Here is a 26,461-nt window from a genome sequence, read left to right as displayed (position 1 = left end):
TTATCCTTTTAGCCAAAGTGTTTTACTGTACCTCCGTGTCATTTACATTTTTGACTAAAGTTAACAGGTTTCTTGAGTATGCACACAAATATGCAACTGAAAGAGCAAGGATGAAAAATATTTCTTCTACGAACATCCGAGTCTGAGGATTGAGCAAAACAAATCTTTAAAAAGTGTCAATCTCCAGGCTATCACAATAATAATAAAAAAATCACACCCAGTGTGAAGTGGGCGGTGTGTGGTCATCACAACATGACTCACTTTAAAAAAAGGATAAATGACTTTTTTTAAAGTCCATACTGCTATTCATAGGGCTGCACATGTGTCATGTGTTTCGCTAGCCAATCACAGTCCTGAATTTGCAAAGTCAGCCAATCACATTACAGTTAGTGGTGATGACACTAGCTGTAATGTGATTGGCTGATATGAAAAAAAGTATCGATTTGCATTAACAATGGAAGGGTTAGGGGGTACACAAATGTTTTGGTCGGTGTCCAAAACTCACTTATAGGGGGCGGCTACACCGCCCCAAAAACAAAAAAACAATGTTGCTTCATGTTATTCACCTGGAGTGTGACACAGTGCTTCCCTTCCACCATGACTGAGATGTCAGTTAAACCGCCTCAGAGCTCATGCTAAATACAAATGGTTAAAAACAAAGCCAAAAATGTAAAATAAGCTTTATTTGTTTACAGTCAGGGAACACGGTAAGGAGGAATGAAAACATTTATTTATTAAAATAATAATTGTGAATTTAAAAACACTAAGTCCCATTTAAAAAAAAATCTTGATTAGGCCATGGTCTTTCTGTCCAAGAACTGAGTAATTTGGCAATCGTTCCTGCCCTTCAACATACAAACCATGTTGCCAGTTCACTGCTGCCAATAGACCATTCACACAGTGGCCATTTTGCTCTTATTTTCATACTCACAGGTGGAAAATATCACACTGTGGCGGTTTAAGATGACTGCCGTGTGAATATGTCCAATTGCGTTATAATGACCAAAATCCCATCGCCAAGACTCTGAACTCTCTCTCAACATTGACAGTCACAAATAGATCCACCAGTCTGTATCATTTGTTGTGGGTCACGACCAATTCACGATTCCGGGTTATTTGTTACACGTCACAAACCCCCTACAACAGTCTCATATGGCTGAACTGATGTTCACGTCAGGCGTTGCTGCATCTTTGGTGCAGGCGTGCCTGTTGCTCCCGCACCACACTCCTCATCTTGCCCGACAGCTGATTCTGCAAGTGAAACAGCTGGTCCTGCAAGTGAACCATCTGATCCTGCAAGTGGACCAGCTGCTCATCTGAACAGTGGCTAAGGTCCTGTGGAATCACCTTAGAGACCAGGGCCCCCAAATCCACTGGCCGTCCATCATGATTCAACTGGTCTATGGGCCGATCATCGTCTATCAGAGCGGTGGACTTGTCCTCATCCGGCTTCAGGTCCTCTGACATAGGCTCTTCAACCAGCTCTGTGGCTGTTGACGAAGTAGGGAATAAAGGTTTAACTCAAGAATCAAATAAAAAGCAGCCTATTGAGACCCATCACTCTATAAACAGCACCTCTCTATTGAGACCTATCACTCTCTGTACATTATATACAGCACCTCTCTAGTACTACATTAGTTTGAAACGTACCCAAAGGCTCGCCTGGGGACTTGTCATCCTCTTCCTGGTTTTGTGGACTATTGGTCTCGGCTTCAGAGGTCATTTTCTCCGTTTCGTCAAAGCTCTTCAACTCATCACCTCCCTGCCCTTTGCGCTGTGGAAAAACAGTTCACACATCAAATTGAAAATTAAGTCATTATCATTGAACCATGTAACTTGAGCAGGCTTTGAAAGGCACCCAATGGCTCCAAGTAGAAATGAGAAATGGAATCATGTATTGTACTGGGGTCGCAAATTAGCCTTGGCTAGAAACCCCATACAATGAAAGGGTTTCATGTTTTTATAACTTGATACATAGATGTATTTTGTATTGTCCCTGTCAGATAAAAGATTGAATGATGTAAAATGTGTTATTTGCATATGTGACTAAACACTGCATTTAGATGGTCATGGGAAATTCATTTGATGTCAAAGTAGATGAAATGTCCTTTTTTTTTTTTTTTTATGTCAAAGTAGATGATCAGAGCTACACAATTGGGCATCGCTTGCTTAGATTGACCCAGTTGTTAAAATCTCACCTGTTGTTCGTGATAGGTTTTAAGTGCCTTCTTGACATTGGAAATCTTTGGGGAGCGAATTGGTAGAGTCTTGATCTCACTGGGGGTAAGTGCGCTGAGGTCACCCACGGTTTTGATGTTCCTGGCTCGTACCAGCTGCCCAAAACCTCGAGGCCTGCACAGATGACATTAACAGGAAGGACATGACGTCAGTCAAAACGTTTATTCAAAGATAAATAAATTAACATGAGGGATTAATTTCTTTTTTTATTTATCGTTTAATTTGTCGAGTGATGTTGGTGATTTGTATGTACTCTATGGACCCCCTGTGTGTCTGGAATGAAGTTTGAATTGAATTGTTGATTCGCACTGATGCAATCATGCAACAACGTCACAAAACAGCAGCTGTGTACACTTGGATCATCCCTTTACTGTGCTCACCACATGTTGGAAGTGATCTGAGGCAGCACAGCCTCCACGGGTGCAGAGCATGCAACCAAGGCAGGGTACACACAATCCTTGGGGATTGGCCGTGGCTCTTGACTCATTTCTGATATCTGAAAATGAATGCGTACAAAACTCCATCAAGAGATAAATCTAGCTTTCAGTATGTACAAATCATAACAAAAAAGTTATGCAGAATGACTGGAAACGCCAAATTGACGTCAATAGAGTTGGGGGCACATACCAAGCATTTCTTGGAGCTCTTGTACCCAGGACTGTGGAGATTCCTTGGACTGAGGAGGAGTAGGCCCTTTGTTGGAGTAGTGACGTACTGCAATACAGAGAATAATCAAAATAACGTTTTTGTTGTGCCTGAAAAAATAAACATCAGGTGTCCAGTTTAACTTTTGTTTTTTTAAAGTGGGGGAAAATAATAATGCAATATGACTATATACCTTATGGTGTGTGATGCTACTAGTAGTTTTAGATCTTTTTGGGGAACTGGTTCTGATGACTGGGCTGCGACGGTCAATGTCATCTGCCAGTTCCTGGTGTTGGATTGGGTTGGCAAAGGAAACTCTTCTTGACTGCAAGATAAAAATAAATAAAAACATATGGTTTTTTGACGTACACACACACACACACACACACACACACGTCAAAATATTTATTGCTTGGAATAAGTCTCAGTAGAACGTAAATTAAGTGACAATTTACCTTTACAAGAGGTGAAGGAGTGTCCTCCTCCATTGGTCTCTTTTGGCCCTTCTTGAGAATACTGGTAGAGGGGGAGGCAGAGGGCGACCAAGTCCCTCTAGCTTTCCTGCTGCTGGGGCTTTCAATGACCTCTAGCCCATTGACAGCCTCCAGGCCCTTCTGCTTAGCTGGAGAGTCCTGGTACATTTCTTTACAAGTGCTCACTGAAGGAACCGAGCCATCAGTCAGAGCCGCAACTACATCTAAATCAACTGCATCTGTGTCACTGTGGTCTATTTGAGTTTCTTCTTCTTGTTCATCATAATCTTTCCGTATGCTCTCTTGGAGAGGTTCAATGTGTTGGACCTGAAGTGCTGATTGGACATCATCTTTCCCTATGCTCTCTTGGAGAGGTTCAATGTGTTGGACCTGAAGTTCTAATTGGACATCATCTTTCCCTATGCTCTCTTGGAGAGGTTCAATATGTTGGACCTGAAGCTCTGATTGGACATCATCTTTCCCTATGCTCTCTCGGAGAGGTTCAATATGTTGGACCAGAAGCTCTGATTGGACATCATCTTCACCTATGCTCTTTCTGAGAGGTTCAATGTGTTCGACCTGAAGCTCTGATTGGCTTTCTTTGATAGCAGTAAACTGTTCCTCATCCTCTGGAAGTTCATCTAAGGCACTTGGACACTCTGGCTGGTCTTGTCCAGTGAACGAGCCGTTTGCATCTACATCCTCTTTGTCCTCTGCTGAATTTAAATCCTCCACTTCAGCGTTCTCCACCCGATCCTCAGTAACCGCCTCCACAGGGTGAACAGTTTCTCGATCCTTTTCCTCTGAAGACTGTGACACCCGCAGGCTCAGTTTGTCTGTTTCACCAGAGGATATCAGTGTGTCGGCTGGTGGTGAGGCACTGGTCACAGGAGAGGTGGAAAGCGAACTTTGTTCTGTGGACACAGGGGAGTCGGAAAGTAAACCTGTGGACACAATAGTGTCAGAGTGGGAGTTTTTCTGCAAGGGGAGAACTGGCAGGTCAGAAGACTGCTCAGATGTAATCCCGCCAGACTCCAGGTTATCGGGAACCTGCGACTCTCGAACATTGCTCTCTTGTATGGAAGCATCATCAAGGTTCGGCTTTACTTGCAAGGGACTTTGTTCATGATCCCTCTTGTGGGACGAGACAGGTTTGCCAGGTGCAGATTTATATGCATCTTCAGTCTCCATTTTCTCCACAAGAACAACAGGCTCTGTGGCAATTATTGCACCAACCTCCACAGCCATCTCAGTCTCCTTGACTTCATCACGTTGCTCTTCAACGTTTTTTGTGACCAGAGGTGGCCTTGAAACTTGCATATTCGGACTGTTCGGCAGATCTTCCAGACTTTTGGTTTCCAAGATGCTGCAAGGTGGTGTATTTTGAGGCTCCGACTCCTTAAGCGATTGAGAACTGCCACTTCCAACGTCCAGGGCAACTTTATATTCTGATGAGTCACAAGTTGGTGAAATTGGAAGGGAGTCTTTGCTCTTTTTGCTTTGTTGCTTGGCCATGAGTGTGTCTTCTCTTATCTCAGAGGAATCCAACTCAGAATTCTCCTTGTTGGCCAATAAGGCTTGAGATGATCTCCGTGTTGAATATCTGCCCCTGCTGGACTCTGCTGACCCAGCTGCTTCTAGCGACTGGGAGCCTTCCCCCTTTTTAGGCCTGCCCCTGGGCCTTGGTTGACTGACAGCTGTTGGTGTAGACTGAGAATGAGTGTTACTATTCTCGCTTTCTAAAGAATCAACACTTTCATCTTTGAGCTTAGGCACTGCTACCTCAGAAGTAGCCTTGGTTTGTCTCCTTGGGCCATGTTGTGACTGGCTGTCAGTAACTGAAGGTGTGAGTACTTCAGAGTCATCTCCGCTTAGCTCGTCACCTGCAGCACTGCTTCTCATGCGCTTGGCATTCATTAGCCCACCTAATGCTTCAACCAGTTTGCTCCTCCTGCTTGTTCTAGCTGTTGACTGGCTATCAGCTTGAGAAGGAGTAGTCATCTGTGAATTGTTCAGGCTTGTTTCTATTTCTTCCTCTTCTCTTTTGGTCTTTGTGGCCACATGAGGATCCATTTGGCTAGAATCCTTCTGATCCCCAGTCCTTCGATTGAGTCTGCCTGCCTCCTCCGTTTCCACAGCTGATTTGCTAGGCCGACCAGGCCGCCTTTTTTCCTGTGACTCGCTGCTGGAGGGTGGTGTATCTGACTCACTTTGGCTTTTCTCGTGCTTTCTGGAGCTTCTCCTCTTGGGCATATCTTCACCGAGCAACTCCTTTGAACTGCTATATAGAGTAATCCTTTTTCGCGTACTAGGCTGGGAATCAGTTTGGCTTGATTCGGCTGCGTTCTTCTGACCTCTTGTTCGCAACTTGCCAATCTCCTCCTGCTTACTTCTACTTCGTGTGCCATGTGACTGGCTGTCATTTAAGCTTGCATTTTGTGAATCACCTTGACTGTCCTCTCCTTTTCTTCGTCTGCGTTGTTGTTTCTCACCATCTTCGCCTGGGTGCTTTGGTTTTAGAGCGCGTCCAGACCTTCTAGGTTCAACTTGAGAGCTTTGAGAATCTTCCCGAGAGCTGTCAGATTCAGATGCTTTCTTCTCATTGTTCCGCTCAGTCTGGGTGTCTGGGATTACATCTTCCTCATCTTCCGTTCCTTCACTGTGTGGTTTGTCTGAGAGTTTAACCTCTGAGAAGTTGCCTTCAGACAGTTTAGAGGACACTGGAGGAATGTCCACAGGAGACTGCTGCCTCGTTTCCCCTGTCTCCTCAGGAACCTGAGGGTCAGTACCAGTGGCTGCCGGGGAGGGCAGAGAGGATGAGATAGAAGTGGTGGTAGCTTCTGGGTTATTGGAGGTCTTTGTGAGGGGACCTGTGAACTTGGTCACATTGACGGGACTGGCAGACTCTTGAGAAGCATACTTCTCAAGAGTAATGAATGACTGGCGACGGCTGTTGGACTTCTGAGGGGTGTCCGAAATCAAATCAGACGAGCCAGAGACATTGGGACTGGTGCTTTTAGGCGTTGTGTCCAAGCCCTCTGCTACAACATTACTATTGACTTCCTCCACCGAGACATCTGCTGAATCTGGTACAATGTCTTCGGAAGTCTCCTGCTTGTCATTTACCGCAACTTCTGCCATGTCAGTGATTTCGTGGCTGGCATATTCCTGAGTCTCTTCTGTTATGTTATCAGTTGATTCCCCCTTTTCCATTTCTTCATCGTGAACCTAAGTGAACAAGACACATATGAGGTACTAAATATGAGTCCTTAAGATGTTCATCCTTGATATTATTAACATCCTTAGGGATGTTAATAATTAACCATTAACTAACAATATGAATTTTGATAGATTAATACCATCAGTTAAACGGTTAATTTAAAAAAAAGCTTCTGGGTACGGAAATATTTTAACGATACCCAGCCCTAGAATTGGCCTTAATAGAATGTTGCTTTTGTTCCTCAAAAACAGAGTCGTTATTACCTTGCCAGGAGCTTCTTTTGCAACACTATCCACTACATCTGTTTGCAATTTGTCCCTAAAAAAAAAAAAAAACATTTACATGTTAAATCTTTCAAAGCTGCTTTGTGGGGGATTTGATATTTGATATGGTTCGTTCATTCTGCTGGCAGCTGTTGAACACTTACATGGATTCCTCTTGGCTCTGAGTGTACTGGGTGAAGACTGTGGTATCTAGAGAAGCATCCAGATTGTTGTACATGGCAGGGATGTCCCCCCTGTTGCAACCAAAAGCAACAAAAGCGATATGAGCTTCACACTAGTGGCTGAAAATATTCCCACTGTGAAATGTGGATTTCGAGGAACACCGCAGCCTGATTGTTATCTGACCTTTTCGTCCTCTTCATCTCCTTCTGGTGCTCTGTCAGGACTCTCGCCTCCTTGGTCTCAGGTGGAATGAAGACAAAGTCTATGGAGGCTTCCTCATCTAAATCCTTCCTGAAGGGAGGCTTGGGAGAGCCAAAGTCCAGTTTTGTTTGCTGTGGGAGAGAAAATGAATACACAGGACTCATTAGTATAGCATGATGCTAAATGTAATAATCAAATTAAGAAAACCTTTTAAAAATACGGTACTAGAAATCATAATTTCAATCCAACACGATCCAAAACAAGTAATTCATAATAGTGTTGACTAACATAATAGTTTAGCTGTACCAATTTATTATGTAGACGAGATAAAAGCTAATCTAAAAAGATAGCAAGCATCAAATAAGTGTTAACATTTTGGTTTTAAGCAGAATTCCCACCAGCATCAGTGGCAATTTCAACCAAAAATCTGTCTGTCTACCCGTGTCCCTTTTACACCCACATAAGGAGATACCTGATGGCAGGCCCATATATGGACATACTGTATTGTTCGGATCGGCAGTTCTGGACACCGCACATCCAAAGCCAAGTTTTAAGTCGGTCAGTCCCAAATATGCACATGACATGACATATATGTGCATAGCAGTCGGATCTATGGCTCTGACAACCGGATCTCCATATATGCCTATATATGGGCGTATCAGGTTTGTTTTTGGTTTATGTCTGCCCTGACGTGGCCAACAGCCGCTCCTTCCGTAAGCCAATTTTAATTTAGGAAAAGTAGTTAGTAGTGAGCACAAATAGTAATAGTACAAATACGAAAAAGTATTAAACACATAACTAAATTAGTTTCAAAGAGCATTTGGGCATGGTAGCACTAGCATGAGTGCATGACTACTGGTCAACAGAAGCCCTTACAGAGACAGGCTTGGATTTCATGGACGTCCTGTCCTGCTCAGCGGCCCGGCCCAACAGAGAACCCCTCTGTACAGCAGAAGACACCTTCACTCCGCTAAGCTTGGTCTCCAGCTGAGAACTCTGGCTCTGCAGACAGTGACACAAACATAAAAAGTCCTGGCTAACCACAACACTCCGTATACACACTGAAGAACACCGGTATAAACAAGCAGTGGGCATTTTATCTGAAACAATGAAATGTGAAATTTCAATCCGACATAAAACCTTCCCATGTGTTGTAGCTCGAGAGCTCACTCTCAAAGGCTATTTGGAAAAACTGTGCTATAAAATGCATCAACGAAATACATTAACTTTATATCACTAAATAAGGTAAAATGCAATACGTAAAGAACTACTCACCGAATATTGTCCACTGAGTTCATCGCTATCTAGACTATTTGCCTCAAAGCCAGGCAGAATGATGGGCGTATTATGTTTAACCTGGCACAGAATTGGTCTGTGGGACAGAAAATGTAACAGATTTGCCATGGAAGTGATGTATTCGTATACAACAGTTGACAGACAGATTTTCCCTTTGACAGAACATGTAAAAATGCAAGGTAAAATCTACTTTGAGTTGGTTTTCCCATGTCAATGAGGAGATGCTTACCTGAGCTCTTCTGGATACTTCAGACTGGCCGATTTGGCAAATGTGGCATTCCAAAACTGGGTGACAGATGTGCGGAGCTGCTTGCTCTTGTGAGGGAACAGAACGCAAAACAGAGGGGATAGCAGGGCCAAGAGGTCATCTTCAAAGGCTAGTGCAGAGCGGGTCTGAAGGCAGCCGAGCACCTCACCTATAAGCTTCTCCAACTGGAGCAGAGGGAAAGAAAATACCTTTTAATCTGATCAATTTAACAGACTACATGCCAAGGTTGGACAATATGGCGAATATATTGGCAAGCGTCAGTTGTTTTTATTGGAAGATTGTTTTATTTTGCTAAATAAAATGTAGCCCAATGGTCTACCTCCTCGAGAATTCAACTCTACAAATATAGACAAATTAAATTAAAAGCGCAAAACAAAGCGTGCGCAAAATGTTAATAACTTTGGACCATTCTAATAACAATTTTAAGGCACATTGTTGTTGCACTGACGAGTCTAGGCTACAACACATTCCCCTCCTCAGTACTGAATGGAGCGGTGGAGAGCAGAGGAAAGAGGGAATAGCTTTTGCTTTCCTTTCCTAGTTGTCTATTTATCAACTACTGTACATTTGATGTTAGCTGTATATATATTTATATGTTCAAAGACGAGCCGTAAAAACGAAAATGAAACTAGCTCTAGTTTCTGCAAATCCTCGCTGTTCAAATCCTCTCACAAGATCCAGCACTTGATTCTTAACTTTTGCTGTCAAGTCTGGATATTGAACCTTGTGTCAGTTACGTTTATATCACCAGTCAATCAATGCGATTTGAAATGGAAGTTTGTTCGCTGCCCGACGTGCGTTGCGAGTCCCTTTAGTTACAAGGAAAGTTGGGTGTGTTTTGACACATCGTTCCTGCCAATGGTGCAAACTGTGGTAGGCTACTCTTGAACTTCAATTCATCTCTTAGCCTGTGATCTGAGCTTAGTCCTGGAAGGAATATCCAATGGAAGTGATATGTTTTACAATTCTTTGTTGACCCCCAAACTGATATGTATTTGGCCGCAAACCCTATTTGAAAATGTTTTGTGCCAGGGACCCGCAGAAGAGAAGATTCATGTTTAAAAAAAGATTATTCAACATTTTCGTTATTTAAAAATAGCTTATGTACAAGCTCGCAGCGCGGCACAAAGTGACGCACTGTGAGCTTGTAGATCTACTATTTAAAATGATTGTTATGCTATATTAACACATTTTGCTGGGGACCCTCTGGAACTCCCCCAAGGACCCCTAGGGGTCCCCGAACCCCACTTTAAAAACTAATGGTCGAAACAAGATTTGGTCAGTGAGAGAGGTGCAACGCAGCAGAAAGACAGTTGTGTGTCGTCTCATCTCTGTTAACACATTGAGTGCCAAAAACGGTCCGGACCGTTTTTCATAATCCTAACATGGTGTGCCAAAAACGGTTATGGCCGTTTTTGGGGAAAATATGATTTTTTTTTTTTTTTTTTTTCTCCATTTTTTTTTTTTTTTTTCCTTCACAGCACCAGGAGATATCATTTTACGAAGATTTAGACTCCAATCCACCTCCTGGTTGAGTTATGAATTCAAAAGCCTGTATCTCGGCTCCTGTGTACTTTTTGTTTTTACGATGTATTTTCGACTATTTTCAACTGGCTGCAACTATGGAACGGATTACCGAATGTTTTTAATCTTTTTCCCCGGATTGTACGAGACCTCTATGTGTGTAATGAGGGGATCACCGTGAGGACGGTGATCACTGAAAATGTTTTGTGACTACTTGAAAAAGGTCCAAAAATGGTTAAAATTCCAGGCACTGGAGGTACCCTGTTTTGAAAAACCCCTGGCACTCAATGTGTTAATTGACAGCGCGCAGGTACGTTACTATAGTAACCCGACACTGCACGTGTTACAGCCGAATGTATACTTCGTTGTACGGCGGGGTCGTGCCCCGAAAATACCATGGGAATATTTTGCCATATCGCACAAACTTACTACACACACACACACACACACACACTATATATATATATCAGCAATTCACAAGTGCGTATTGAACTGTGGATGGCGAACCACACGGTTCAATATTAAACAAAGAACCACTGCATCCCTAACATATATGTATACCAAGACAAACCGACCGCTTGTCTTGCAAACAGAGAGACACATGAGGTAGTTCTATAAAGTACGCACCTTGGACATAAGTCCTGAGGAGAATTTGGGCAGTTCACAGGAGGCTTGTTTGTAGAAGAGGGTGAGAGGCTGATTAAGAGATGCCAGAGCCTCCTGGATGGTTGAAGCCAAGGCCAGGTTGGTGAAGAGCGTGGACACGATGGAGACCAGGGCTGCTCCTGTAGATTCAGATGCAGCCGCTTCAGGACCTTCTAAGACTAGGAAAGCCTCCAGGGACTGGACCAGGAGAGCCTGGTACGTATACAGGTTTCCCAGAGCCTTGTTCTTCTTATTTGTTCTCCACTGAAGAGGTGTGTGAGGGGCTGGAGGAAAAAACAAGGTAAAAGTCCTTATCGTAGGTTATCATAAAATATGTAATTTCACTCAAATGTCATTTGAGTGAAATATTCTACTTATTGTCTTACAGTGAAAGGAAAGTCGTATCCATTTATAGGTAATCTCATATAAGATTTAGTTTTTGTACAGTAAAATAATAAGCCTGATTTTGGGGGTCAATAGGAAATGAATGATATACAGTTTACATTCAAATGTAGTAAAAATGATATTTTGTTGATCATTTTTGGAGCTACACACATGCATGATACATGTCTTTATTTATGGGCAGTTACACACCTATAGTTTGGTAGACTGCACGTTTCAGGGGCTAAGTTGCAACATTGTCGCATTTTCCATTTGATTCGGTTTGCTTTCAAATGGCACTTTGTCAAGCGCACCCAACATTGTCAACGAATGTAACGTAACTGAAACAGTCGCTCGTTTATTGACAGAACTTTCTAGGGAAACTCAGACTCATTTTCTTGTCTTCCGTAGGACTGTACTATGAAGCTGGATTTGGGGCTTAATGAGATTTCATGGGCAACCCTTACCGTGTTTCACGGTTTACAAGTTGGTTGTTCACTTCTTACAACGCCATGGTAACATTCTGCATGCAAAAGATCAAACGCATAGTACGGTGACCAATTAATTCTCTTTCGATTACTGTGGAGCTCGGTGCATCGATCACAGAAAAACCCTTTGGCTGTCAATGATTTTTATGAGAGGTATACAGGCTACTATAGAATAGAGGAAGGGAAAGTGGTGTGTTCTACCGTGTTACGCTATATACGTAGTATACTGTCCAAGAAGATTTTGTTTAATCTACTAAACATTTCATTCGGTGACGAATATATATATATATATATGCGTGCATGTCGTGCGTGGGAGGGAATAATATGGTATACCCTTCGAAAAAAAACTAGAACACACCACTGGGGAGGGAGTTAAGTCCTTTCATTGAGCTTTTGTATATCCATATCGTCCTACAAACAGAGTTTGATTGAAGCACTAACACCATGTAGCCTCCTTGTTGTAGCCTACTTAAGATATGAAATAAGCAATGGATGCTCTCTTTCTGTGTATGTGAGTGTGATAGCACGACGACGTCACGACTCATCATGTACAACACTTCATCATCATTCAACTTAAGTTTATAACTGGATTCAATTTTGTATAAGACAACATTTATTTTAGTGACCGTACATAGCAAACAAACTGGACTTTACAACAATACGCTCCAGGATTTATTTTTATTCTAACTAAAACGTTCAGGTGTGAAACCAACTTATATCTACTAACTGTTCATACATTATGCAAACGAGTGCAGAAGGCCAGGTCAGACATGTCTTTTCTTTTACATGCATATGTTTTATAATCAACTTATTTTTAACTATTGTTACCTCACTACTTCTTACGTATCTCTCTATTGTCATTGTAGCACTGCAGCAAGTATAAAACACAGATACAACTGAATTTCCCTCAGGATCAATAATGGTCTGTCTGTCTATCCATTTACAAACAAAACAAAACAGTGCCCATACTGTGTACAGTATGTGCACCGTCTTCCAAAATTCTAAATTTGTCAAATGAAGCTCAATCATGGAATGAATCCTTACATTTCTTTATCGGTTGAAACTGGGGTGTGTAGGGAGAGAAATCCACACACTCAATAATGACTTGAAGGATACTGGCTACTGCATCCAGTGTGTAGGGATTCTGGAGGAACACAGAGCAGAAAATCAATCAATCAATCCATCCATCCAAAATGCAACACATGAAAGATGTATACAGTAAATCCTCAGTGCTAAATGTCCAATCTGTAAAATCTGTTCAGTAATAAAGATGCAATCCATATGTTGCATGTCCTTCCTCGGATTCACTCCCAGGTCTTCTGTGCGGGAGATGAAACTTCTACCACTGAGCTACGACAGAACGGCCACTTGGCCTGGGGAGATATTGCTCTTTGGGGTTCAGGCAATTCCACTTGTCAAACAGTAGGTGTCCCATCTACCCGAAAACAGGGTCTACATTTTTCAATATGTAGACCCTGTGTTACCACTGTAGATGTGCTAATTATTTTAATAACACTAGAGGTTCGGGCCGGCCCGAACGCCTACGTCGCACCGCCAATGCAACTGATATGCCCATATATGGATATCTCGACATGGCGTCCTCGTCTCTTTTATGCCCATATATAGAGAGCCCTGATGTCATCAGTATATGCCCATAATACGGGCATATAATGTATGGCATGCTGATATGTCCATACGTATATACTGTATGTAGATCTCTGTAGCCACCAGTCCTTGTCCCTTTTATGCCCATATATGAAGAAAGATCTCTTTATCTGTCAGTCCTTGTCCCTTTTATGTCCATATATGTATAGAGAGAGAGATCCCTGATGTCATTACTATATGCCCATATATGGGCATGCCCCCCTTTGTGCCCATTTACTGAGCTGAGTGATTTGTTTGCACCTGATGCCATGACGACACATTGAGGTTAGACAACACACTCCATATTTGGGAGTAGCTGCATTGGGAACTCCTTATATGTTTATGGCTGAGTCATGGTGACATGAGTGCGACATCAGAGGTCCGCCTCCCGGCCGGTACTCCCATAAGCCAATTGTAATATAGGATACTCTGTCATACAGAATGGCAAAAATGAAGTTTTAAGATCAATGTACTCCAGACGCTTTACAATGCTGAATTGCTGTGGTCACAGCGTTATCCATTTGTAACTAAGGATTCTACTGTACCTGTGAATGTGCTGATGGTTTGTCCTTCTTTACTCACCGCTAGAGCACGACTGTCCACAGCAGAACCCATTTTTTTACACAGCTCCTCACAGCAGATGTTCTCCTCGGCTGTAGCCACCAGGGCCGAGCAGCGAGCAAACGCCTTGTATAATTTGGACCACATGCTGAGCATCAACTTCTGGGTATTCTGTAGGGGATGAACGGCCGAGAGTCAGGTGGTGTTCAAAAACTGAAATGGGAGAGCTCTGAAGTTGGTTTGGGGCCTTGAGGAGATGAAAATGGAGGTTAAGTGAGATTGCCTTTGCGAATGAAAAAAAAAAACGCCAAGAAAACACACCTGCAGCAGTGGTGGTGTTCCAGATAGCAGATGTGTCACGGGAAGCATCAGGGCACAGTGCATGGCACTGAAGTTGTGCTCCAGGGCATCACCTTGGTTCACTTCATTGGTCTGTAGGGAATTAAGCAGATTTGACGACCTCTAAGCAAGGCAAGCTTATTTGTATAGCACATTTCAACAATGCAAAAAAATTAGTTTACACAAAACATTAAGACATCAAGACCGCTAAATAAACACATTATGAAAGGACATTTGAATACAAGTAAAGTTTCTTTTTAATTATGTACGTTTGCCAAATTGTATTAAAACTGTTCCTTGCGGGGCACTCATGTAGCAGAGGGGTAAAACTCAAGCCAACCACTCCAGAGACTACGGGTTCGAATCTTCCACAGTGCCTCCGGCTTGGCCGGGCTTCCATACTAGCACAATTCGCCATGTTCTCAGGTGATAATTCACCTTTGTCGCTAAACAAGCAACTCTTACAGGTTGCTCAAGGTTGTCTGTCAGCAGGGGTCTTGGATTGTGAGGAATAGGGCGCTCCTCCGCACACGCTACGCCCTACCGGTGAGGTTCCACAATGGCTGGTGAGAGGAAGGCAATTCCAAGTATATCGGAAGAGGCATGTAGTCTCAATAACATGCCTAGCACCAACCGGTAGGGGTCAGAAGTGACAAGACTACGCAAGTGTGAGGGTATATCGTGAATTGGCATAAAGGCTACATTGGGAGAAAAGGGGGAACAACTAACACGCACACAAAAAACTTTCTTTGCATATGATTTTCCTCAATTAGACCACACACTTTCAGATTCAACCAGTCTCTCTCTACCTGTGTGATGGTGTCAGTAAGTGGGCTGACCACAGTGCTCCACATCTTCCACAGCTGTTCCTTGTTCTCCAGGGATCCAGCGCTGCGGCCCATAGCCCCAAGCACGGCCTCCACGAATGCCAGTGGGGATGTGGGGCCCGACAGGCCACAGCCCACCAGGGCATGGAGACACTCAAAGAATCTGGCCAACAGAATGTCAGGGTCAGCATGTAAGGTGTGAAATATTGATTTCAGTTCAAATTATAATTTACACAACGCAATAAAAGAATCTCTGAAAATTAAAATAAATCCTCAATTAACGTAAACCCTACCTCTCATGCTCTATATAGGCTGAGAGCAGGCTGCTGTTGTACAAGAGAAATATGAGGTACAAGGCAGGGGTACCCTGTGGAAGAGAGGCGAAGGATTAATCAACCTTAAGAGAGCACAAAAATGCATATGAAACCAACACTATCTGATAAGCACTCACATTTAGCACATCCATCTTGCCCACTTGGTAGGACGCAGAGCCGAGAATCCTCTGGGGAATGCCCTTCACTGTGATCTCAAACAGGGCCTGAGTGACATGAGATGGAGAACATTCAAAATCAGTGAAGCTAAATAATAGAATAACTTCCGACTAGGTGGCAGACTAGGTGGCCATACAGATTACTGTACTGGGACACAAATGATTAAGTACTGTAAGAGTAACATCTGCAAGCTAAACATAAGATACGTTTTAATTGAGCATGCCATTCCTAAAAAGTCCAAAATAACAAAACTGACGATTAGGTAGTTCTGTTTCGTGACATCAGACAGCAGCATGACCTGGGTCTGTTTCATGACATTGTACACATAGCAGCATGGGTTGTGATTGCCCGCCTAGGTGCCCAGATGGTTGGCGTAACCATCTGGGTTGGTCTACTTTTGAGGTGACAGATACATACTTGTACATGTACAGTATACAAACAAGCCCTGGATGGACTGGCCTTCGGCCACACCGTTAACAAAATGGCAAACCTGCATTTAACTAGTGATCATAGTAATGTAAATAGTTCTAAGCCATCCACATCTTACCAGCACTTTGTCTGCTGGGAGAGCTTCTGAGGAGACAATACTCTGCAGAGCCTGGAACATCAGGGTGAGCACTTCACAGGCCTGGCGATCCTTCTTGTTGCCCACTGTCAGGGACAGACAGAGCAGATATGGAAGACTAATTGTGAGCTGACAGCCGAGTCCAACTCGGCTTATAATGATTTCTCCTTGCATGTAAACTGATCAATCAGAATCATAAGAGAATGGTCATCATGGGGGCCAGGCCCCTCAGACTTTCTCCTCGTCATGGCAGTCAAGACCCCCTGAGGCTCTGGATGCTCGGACTTAAACTGAGATGAAACTGGGACTGGGCCGGGTTGGGAGACGAGGCCAGGAGCCTTGCTGAACCTCCTCCTGACTGACAGGGCCCTGCCCAATCGTGGTGCTCTATGTGGAGCTGCTGGGCGGGACAAGCAACTTTACAGCCCCGTCCTGCTTTGCAGCGGCCACAATACATTTGAAAAGGACAGTCTCTTAAGAAAACCCAAATCCACTTCAGTTGCACTTTATTTTCATACAGCAGCTGTGTACAGCATAAGCATGAGCTACAACAAGCTGACAGGCACTTACCAGATTCTATTGTTGAGTTGACTAAACTGACCAATCTCTTCCATATGAGAGTCAGCAGGGACTCTGCAAGGGTAGAGAGAAAAGCGGGAATCACAAGTTACATCAGGAAAACGATTAATTCATTACACTCCAACTACGCTTTCAAAATTGACTCCAAGGAACATTATGTTTCCATATCAACTATCCATGCATGATCATCAACACTGAGCAGTGATGCAAACAGCTTCACCTCATAGTTTGTAAAGAGTTCTGACATCAGCACTCAATTTGGGGATTTTGCCACTATACGAGTCAGTTTAAGACATTAAGTTTACCTGGTGCGTCTTTGCCAACAGCAATGAAGCCATCTCTGACATTAGAGATGAAAACAGCTGCGTTCTTAGTGAAGGAGGAGATACCAGATATAAACGGGTGTGTCAGAGGTTCTGAAAAATACAGACAATATAAAATTCAAACATCTTTAATAATGTAACGTTCAAGTGTAGCTACGGAAAGAAATCAAATGATACGTGCTGAAATTTTAACTCTAATTCACTTCAGTTTGTTACTCAACGACACCATTGAGAGTAACATGTGTGACATGAGACTATTCCAAAGCCGGCAAAGGAAATACTGTAAGACTTCAAAATGTTGTTCATTAGCAAACAATGGACTATATTCACAAGGTGGCCAATTTTGTTCTTAACTTATACTCGGGGGTTGAAAGCCCCACCTCGTCAGGGTTTGTATAGTATGAGAGCAAAATGGCCGCTGTATGAATATGGTCAATAAAAAGGTACAACTCCACAAACCAAGACTGAGGACAAGTTTGTTCCTGGCTGCCATGGGTACGACCTCTGGTCCAAGGAAGTAGTGCAGTAGCATTTCCACACCTAGCAGCTGAATGGAGGGGAAGGTCTGGGTGGCTGCTGAGCTTGAACTGGCGTTCAAGCTCACACTCAAACGAGGCGTGCTGGAGGCCGGGCTGTTGAAGCTCACTGGGCCTGGTGGATGACCAAAGACACACTTTCCATCAACCTTTTACGACATACCTCATAATAGTTATTGATGGGATAGTGAAGAGATTTTTTTTCTTCCACTTTTTTCTACAAATTTAGTAAATTCCTGATTCCCAGTGCATTATAGTACACTGGTCAATGTCGGGTCCAAGGACCACCAGGTCCATATGGACGCTTACAGGTCTGTAACTCTAAGTGTACAAATAGAACCAAATGGACGCTCTCTGGTCAATTTGGTTCCACTTAAACACTCTCAAGAGTTAAATTAACACTAGGGATTTTACAGTGTAGATTGGGGTCCCAGAGATAGCAAATTGTTTCAAATGGGGGTACATGGCCTAATAAATATCAACCTGGAGGTCCTTGAAATAAAAACGTTTGAGAATCGCTGAGAACCCTTGTCACTACTAACTCCTAAAGTTGGTCCTAGGAGTATCCCAGACAACCACATGTGATGTCAAGTGGCTTCTTTTCACCTGACAGTGAACGGTTTCACAGGGAGGAAGTAATGCGTTGACCAACCTGTAGGACAGGGGTCCTCAACAGGCGGACGGACCGCGGGGCACCTCTCTGTGGACCCTGGGAAAATTATAATTTAAAAAAAAAAAAAAAAGTTTTTTTTTTTTTTTTTTAAATAACTATAACCCTAACCTACCCCTAACCTGCATGTGCGGACCCTAGCCTTATTCAAAAACGGATTTGTGGACCTTCAAGATTTGTTGTTGAGGACCCCTGCTGTAGGAGATACTAGCGACAGATATCGCCCTCCCAGGCTGTGAACATGGCCAATTGTGTTCTGTTGGGACGTCCGGCATAGCCGGAAGGACCACCAGGGTTTCAAACTCCTAAGCCAAATTCCAATACCCCAACTTCCACACTCGCTCACTCCAATGTCCACTCGTGTCCTCCACTCACGCCTTAGCCCCGGCCCCAGCGAGGAGGAGAGGATTAGACACGGCGAGTCCGGAGGAATCAAGCATGCTGGACTGACAGCCACATTCCAATTACTCACATTCCTGCCAGCTCGCTCCTCCTGCATGTCATGTTGTATATTATATGCTGTATTTCACATATATGACATGCATTCTCGCACAACAAATAGGGGTGCTCCGATCACAAATTTGGGGTACAGACTACCGATCCCCTCCCTCAGGATCGTCCGACTCCAATCCTGATTTATTTTGAAAGAAAAGTATTTACCCTTTTCTACTACAGTACCCGTCTCGTTTGAATGGTCTTACCCATACCATACCGATGACACTGACTTGTCGCTTAGTTTGACCGTTATTAAACAATCAGTATTCATTAACCTGGCCTCTTAAATAGGAGGGAGCTCCAAATATTATTGAGTACAGTATAGTATATCAGCTTTAAGCTTCAATATATCGGACAAATTGATGAATGAAGAGAGGGTTGAATGCTACTACAGTAACTAAACAAAAATACAGTACAAACAAAACCGTAGACCGGAGGTAGACCGGACTATACTATACCTCCGGAGGTAGACCGGAGGTATAGCATAGTAAAAGAAAAGTTGGGACATTCCATATTATTATTATCTATATGATAATGGCAGCCTCATATGGCTACATATGGTATAATATCAGTCCCAATATGAATTTAACTTTAAATTAAACTTTTACATAAGGTACATCAAAAATAAATGTTATCTGACCTGAATTAACAACAGTATCCTTATGACTTCAACATTTATGAATAAACATTTCAAAGGTAAGCCTACCTGAGGTACTGTATATCAAAATACAATAAATATATTAGTTATGTCTTTTGCTTTTTTGGCGTCACTGTGGAAAGGGTTGATGGCTTTAAACGCTGCAGTAACTGTCATCTGTGTGAACTTCTCTTTTTGGTGTCTGATGTCGCAGCTTGAGCTTCTTTCGTTTAATTTAGCTTCACATAGTCTGCATGCTCCTTTAAATGTTTATTCCTGAAGTGCTGTATGAGGTTGGTTGTATTGAACGTCTTTGGAGAATTTCCTCCACGTGGGACTTCTCCTCCACACGTGTTGCAATCTGCATTTTTGGAGTCTGTCTCGGACACAATGAAAAACTGCCAAATGAGACATTGCGAACGTGATGACGCAGACAGCACATGTGCTGCTCTTACAGCTGTTGTTTACGTTTCACACCAGCTGCGTGTTGGAATGCAGGCAGCCGCTAGAGTGCTCCCAGAACACAGATCGATTCCCTATTAAAATGGCACATTATTTTGGATGTAAACGGCACAGCTTTTTTTGTAATAGATCGGATTTACGTATCGGGGCTTTTGGCAACGGCCGATCGAGTTATTAGGAGCTAAAATCTGCCTATTTAAATCGATGACCGATCGATCGGTCTTCCGGTAAGCGGCCGAGAACATGCTATGGTGCACTGGTTGTAGAGTCGCTGTTTGACATTAAAATATTCTTGGGAGGTGACTTGCTCTCCGGTCTCGGCTGCTCCAAAAGCAAATAACCATTTGGCACACAAAGTATTTCCGGGTTAAGCTGGATGAGCGTGGAGTGAGTAGAGAGATTTGGGTATTGGAATTTGCAGTGGTGGGCAGGAACTTTACCTGCACGCTGTGAAGATATACAGTATATATTTCTTTATTGCAGTCTAGTGACTGGATATGGTGGATATGTGTAAAGTACCAGTCTTAGGTGGGATAGGCGTAACAGCACTGTTCTGATTGGAGCCCCTAACAGGGGTGCTTGGGACAGTAGCGGAGTCGGCTCCAATAGTACACTGCAGCAGTGGAACAGAGACCTGCAATGACAGATGTGCACGTTGTTCACCCGTGGCCCGTCGTCTTACCACTTTCAAGTTTTCAACAATAGTGACAATAGCAGATCTACAAGCTCACAACACTTATTTTAGCTATTCGTTTTCTCAAAGTATATAACACTTAAGTGACTAATTCACTGAAGTAAATATCAGACAGTGCACATGCATAATGACAGACAAACACAGCTTACCTGTTCAAAATTGGGCCCCAAGTTTGGCCCCAAACGGACCACCAAGTACCACCAGACCTCCACCTTGGTGAGCTGCAGGGCCTCTGTTCGCAAGTGGATGTTAAGGGGCTGCATCAACAGCTTCATGCGCTTGGTATTGCTCAGGATGTCTTCAATAGAAAGAGCAAAACATGCGGGAAACAAAAGATGTGAGTGAAAGCATTCAAAACACTGAGGGGTTTTGGGTAAGATAGGGTCAGTCAGTAAGTCAGTCAGTGAGGACACGCAATTGCTCACCTGGGTTGAGGGCAAAGTTGTCTATGAGGCTTTTCCAGGCAATGAAGGCTATCTTCTTGATGGTAGGCGAGGAATGACGAAAGCCCATTTCTTCTAGATGTAACACAGAGTTGATGAAGGGACCACCTTTGTGGAGCAGCTATGTAGGAGAAGTACAAATTAGATGACCGTATAAACATCTTAATACATTCATATTCACAGAGGACTGCTTTACCTTCCCCAGAAGCTTGACGAACAAGGGCCAAAGCTTCAGCACATTTGCTTCATTCTTAGACATGAAAAGCTTCTGGAGCTCGGGGATGAGTTTCTGGGGAGACAAGATATTTGAGATACAAACAATTTCATAAACGTTAGGAGTCTTCACTGGCATAGGCAAAAATTAAAAAAAAAAAAAGTTTCAATCCATCCCACCTTCATCATTACCAAAAGAGATATTTCAGCACTCCTTTGACCACTACTCAACACACCAACACACACACACACACACACACACACACACACACACACACACAAAGGACTCACCGAGGACATCAGGGGTTCGAGTATACCAGCCACATCATTCTGTTTTTCAAGGAGAAGAGGCAGGCCAAGTTCCAAAGCAGCTGCGGCCCGTAAGCGGACTTTGGAGGCAGAGTGAACCACTAGAGGAATGATCAGCTTGGCCCAACGCACCGCACTTTGACTCATTTGGACTGGTGCCTGTTCCAGCATCCTACAATAAGGAATGGAGCCAGTTTAGATCAAGGGTTAGGGAGATAAATGTTAAGAAATATACTGTATAATGTACAGGAAATAGACAAAAAAACAGAAACAATATTAAGAAATACTTTACAAAAGGATTTTAATTCTTGCCATGCATTAGCCAGACTATTAAAGGCTTTTTTCCACAAGAGTGCCTTGGTCTCTTCCCTTTTTTGGATCAAATGCAAAATAAATAATTATGGAATACTAAGGTTGCGCAAATAATTTTTACTTTAGCAGTCAGCACTCTTGGTCAACAACTAACATTGGTTTCTCTGGGTAAATCCTGCTTTTAAAATGTAAAAACGCTTAAAAATACCTACCATCATTACAGGTAAAACAAAATGAGAATAAAAGAAACCAACCAAGAAAATAATAATACAAATGATGCTGCTGGTAAACATGTAAATTCTAAGCAAAGTTTAATGTTGACATCTTACCACTGCAATGAAAATATGCAACGATTAAAATATTCTTTTGCAAGGGGAAGACCGGTTTACCTTATAATAACATTCAAGGCTTCATGCTCCATTACAACAGACTGGATGTCCTCTCTGGTCCACACATTTTCTAGAGTACCCAATATAGATGACACCTGGGTAGAGGATGCAACATGCATTATAAAAACACACGTAAATTCTTACACATTGAATTTTGCCTTCTCATAGCCCCTTTCGGAACCCTGTATACCTTTTTATTATTCAATGTATTTGGGAAGGCAGTATCCAGGGTCCCTTGAAAGTCAATGCACTCTCTCATGTACCCGCTGGTACCACTGTCTGGTCCCGGACAAATATAACGTCTCTAAAGTTTTGTTTTTCAATGGTATGGCAACGACGATAAGTGCAGATCAATGCACGTTTCCGTGGGACCCTAATGCAGCTCCGAGTGTCTTTGAAATCTCTTTGCAAAACTTTAGAGACGTTATATTTGCCCGGGCCCAGACAGTGGTACCAGCAGGTACATGGGAGAGTGCATTGACTTTCAAGGGACCCTGGATACCGCCTTCCCAAATACAAAAAAGGTATTCAGGGTTCCGAAAGGGGCTATCCTTCCGATGACATACGGACACTGACCTTGTTGGCAACCACCTGTAGAGGGAAGCTCTGTTTGGAGATGACCCATAATGCTCTAATGCATGTGTTTTTATCTGTTGATTTCACAACTAAGGAGCACAGCGCCGCTAATATATCCTCAGCAGACTTTGCTGAAAAATGAGAATCCAGCACAATGATTAGTGAATTCAATTAATGAGAAAACTCCAGCCCTGACAAGGTGTACTGAAAAATCAGTATTTGTGTCTATACCTGTTACTCCCCTGGCAACATGAGCGTGGTACAGACAGAATCCTAGAGCTTGCAGGGAAGCTTGGCTCAGCTCAGTGTTTGGACTGGAAATGTGGGTCTGGAAAAGCAACACCACAAGAAATCATTTAACCTTCATTTTATTAGGAATATTCCCATTGATATTCAGATTCTCTTTTACAAGGCAGTCATGGCCAAGACAACAGCATCTGTGTTGCAGCTACACATGATAAGACTATACTTAGTCGGACTCCGCATATTGCATAAAAGTAAAACAAAAACAAATAGTTAGCAACTTTCAGCAACGTGAGCAATCAGTGGTCAACTAGTCTTTAATCTTGCTTTATAATACTTATACAAAAATCTAGTTGAAGATGGCTATACCTCAAAACAAAGTGCCTTTCTTGTAGCATTGCAACAGAGACAAAAACATGCACATCCTAATGTCCAATCCAACAGTGCTGGGTCAAAAAATATCTTAGAGCAGAAAGATCCCCGCACCAAATAACTCGCATGTAGAAGATATTATTTAATGCAGGGATGTTTCGAGCAACACAGGCTCTTCCTCAGACTAAACATGATACCCCACAGCCTTGAGTGTATTATTCAACATAGTCACGAATCACGATATACCACAGCCTTGAGTGTATTATTTATTTGATGTACAATGTTGCCTGCACTCAACATTATTCACCGACAACTTTAATCAAAAACGTTATGGTTGCTAAACACAACATCATAATTGTGATTCTACACTGGGAAACGTCAACACATTATTATGGTGAGTTCCATTTGAACGGTGTTATAAATGGCACATACACAGCGGCACTCACCAAAATTGTTTTAACCAGACGAGAAAAGTGCTTTTCAACTGCAGGGAGGAACTGGCGCCCATCATCTCCACTGAGACGACTGTTGGGGCAAAGGAGGGAACCAATTAATATACACCGTCTCTTTGCAAGGAGGTAAAGGGGACATGATTCAAGTGGCTTACTTAGCAATGGTGAGGTAGGCATCTGTCTGCTCTGACTGTCCTGCCGAGGAGTCCTCCAGAGACTCCAGCAGTGGGAGGAGGCTGGAGCTGCTCAGAGGCTCCGCCGTCGCCATCATCCTGACTCACCTGCTCAATGTCTGGAAGAGGGAGCAGAGAAAAGAAGACCATTAGTGGGACTGAGGAGAAAAAACTAGACAGAAAGAGTAGGGTGAAAGGAGGAGGATTCTGCACTAAGGGCTAAATAAAGACAGTGACGTTGCTACAGTAAGTACACGGCCTGTGTATGACACGTTTAAATTCAAAGGGATGCAGTTAACTCACTATGCCCTTATTTCTTTCCCGATAATGCAACACTGTGAACAAAAATATCTGTGTTAAAATCATATAAATAAAACAAAATCCTTCCATCTATCTGCACATCCTGTAGGTATGGGACGATATGAACATTTCATGTCAGTTATATTGGGCAAAATATTTGAGATTCATATCATCCCATCCCTAATCCTATGTTCACAGTCTCTAATATCGCAACAATGCTAGTTTTGCTGCGAGTGTTGGGAGGGAGGAGTAGGACGGAGGTGCAACGTCCTCCTGGTGGGGGCTCCTAACTGGCAGGTGAGCCAGACAGTAGGGTACAACAGCAGTGACGTCACACAGTAGTGTGCAAGAAGGAATTGATTGGCATGATAAGAAAAAGAGGTAAAAAGAAGTAGCCTGGTTCCAGACGAATCTGCCATTGCAAAAGAAAATTGCCCGTGGCAGATTAGGTCTGGCCCCTCTCAATAGAGATTTTATTTCTCTCCCTCCAAAGTTGTGAGGGACCAATCAGAGCCCAGTATGCAAATACGGGGCGGGTTTATCACCAGAGGCATTTTTTGAATTTGCCCCTCGGAAATGCAGGTTCCATACAGAGATTCCAGACTAATATCTATGCAGTGATATTAGTCTGGCCATGCCAGGCTAAAAAAGAAGAGCTAAATTGAAAAAGAAAAGATTTGATTGATCTGATATTAGCTTGTATATTTATATACAGTATTGTGTAATGGCGACATGTGTGTTATACTCAACTTCAACTCTTTTATTTGATCATTCATTTTGGTGCCATTATGTTGCTACAGACACTATTTTGATTATTTGTACTGTGTAGACTAGAATGTCACAATGATGTGACATCAGTATAATGTTTTGTAAATAAGGTTTTCAAATTTTTCAAAACAAAGTATTGGGGGGCCCACTCAGATCAATGACCATGCACCTTGTTGGATTCAATCACACATTGAAAACATCTACAGGAGAAAGTGAAACTGATGTCAAAAAGAAGGAACAAAAAGGTGGCATCACAGGTGACAACTGAAGCAGCAGCAGCAGTGACTACTAGTCAGTGCAGTTTTGGGCTATCAAAAAAGATCTCCACAACAACTGCACAGCTACATCCCATACACAAAAATGTGTTATCTAACAATAACCATGTATAACTCTGAGAGAGGGTACATTTGGTTACATGTGTACACTCTAAAAAAAAAGAGTGAAGTACACTGAGGCCTAGCTCAGTGGTTCTATAGTGGATTTCAGAGACTCTCTGGGTTCCTTTAGGGGGTCTAAATTGACCCTTACAAGTCTGTAACTCTGACAGTATACAAATGGAACCTAGCGGGTCCATTTGGTTCCATGTGTATATTGTCAGAGTTAAGGGGAGACATTGAAATGTAAAAGTTTGAGAACCATTGGCCTAGCTAGCACACGGAAGAAACCCTCACATGTCTTGAGTCTAAACGTGTTTACAAGCAAGGCGATGGAACGACCATAGAGCCCAACACAGATCTGCAGCTAGCATCATGTGCTAACTTCACACACTAGCCTGCATAAGGTCGCCTATTAGCACTACTAGCCCCCTGCCTTCACACAACGCATGCAAGGCCGGGGTCTCATCTTACACACTGTCTGAAGACTCTGGTGCTGGTGACTAGAGGTACATTGTGTAGCTAAACGCGTCAATGACAGACAGCGGAGCTCATTTTGTGTTCACTTTCACACTTTAACCTTGCCATTCATGTCGGCAAACTTTGACACAGACATTTAAACAACAACATAGCATCAACACTGACCCCCCTCCTCCTCCTCCTCCTCCTCCTCCTCTTCCTCACCTGGAGAGTTTTCACGATGCACAGAAACGCTGCTTAACGGTCAACAACACCATCAACGCGAACGCCTTTAACGTGTCGTCGCTACTCGCCAGGTTCAGCTTGTTTGGTGAATAAATACGTGTTTGGTGTTAAAAAAAGAGAGAGATGTGGCCTCGCTCCGCTGTCTGCCTCTGTCCTGATGATGCAGTTGTTGCGCCGCGAAAAC

General features: G+C 43.0%; 1 protein-coding gene across 2 annotated transcripts; it reads right to left on the bottom strand.

The window, feature by feature from the left end:
* rif1 (replication timing regulatory factor 1) lies at positions 1-26,461 on the bottom strand. Of its 2 annotated transcripts, XM_084083960.1 has the most exons (35): positions 26,257-26,461; positions 24,113-24,249; positions 23,952-24,030; positions 23,122-23,218; positions 22,891-23,021; positions 22,315-22,409; positions 21,596-21,785; positions 21,288-21,380; positions 21,074-21,212; positions 20,798-20,946; positions 20,474-20,588; positions 17,614-17,805; positions 17,137-17,247; positions 16,823-16,885; positions 16,235-16,338; positions 15,648-15,734; positions 15,490-15,563; positions 15,179-15,359; positions 14,352-14,462; positions 14,052-14,201; positions 12,870-12,969; positions 10,939-11,240; positions 8,749-8,951; positions 8,499-8,595; positions 8,100-8,225; positions 7,206-7,354; positions 7,004-7,093; positions 6,840-6,894; positions 3,339-6,584; positions 3,077-3,208; positions 2,866-2,952; positions 2,619-2,734; positions 2,199-2,352; positions 1,651-1,774; positions 1-1,490 (listed from the first exon to the last, which is right to left on the bottom strand). In XM_084083960.1, the coding sequence occupies exons 2-35, from the start codon at positions 24,226-24,228 to the stop codon at positions 1,174-1,176; spliced, it is 7,575 nt and encodes a 2,524-aa protein (XP_083940086.1). In that variant the 5' UTR covers positions 24,229-24,249; positions 26,257-26,461; the 3' UTR covers positions 1-1,173. The 2 variants fall into 2 exon arrangements, with proteins under 2 accessions (XP_083940086.1, XP_083940087.1); XM_084083961.1 differs by lacking the exons at positions 17,614-17,805; positions 20,474-20,588; positions 20,798-20,946; ... (7 more) ...; positions 24,113-24,249; positions 26,257-26,461 and having other exon boundaries at positions 16,235-16,370; positions 17,137-17,245.

The sequence above is a fragment of the Gymnoscopelus microlampas genome, assembly GCF_963454915.1.
Source record: "Gymnoscopelus microlampas genome assembly, chromosome: 17".
In the NCBI taxonomy this organism is placed as follows: Eukaryota; Metazoa; Chordata; class Actinopteri; order Myctophiformes; family Myctophidae; genus Gymnoscopelus; species Gymnoscopelus microlampas.
The sequence above is the reverse complement of the archived record's forward strand: the minus strand, read 5'-3'. Positions and strand labels throughout refer to the sequence as shown.

Coding starts and splice junctions, on each gene's coding strand:
- rif1 (XM_084083960.1), bottom strand. CDS start 24,228: ATGATGGCGACGGCGGAGCCTCTGAGCAGCTCCAGCCTCCTCCCACTG. Junction 22,410..22,890: donor TACAGGTGGTTGCCAACAAG/GTCAGTGTCCGT, acceptor TCCTCTACCCAG/GTGTCATCTATATTGGGTAC. Junction 20,589..20,797: donor TGGGGCCCAATTTTGAACAG/GTAAGCTGTGTT, acceptor CTGTCATTGCAG/GTCTCTGTTCCACTGCTGCA.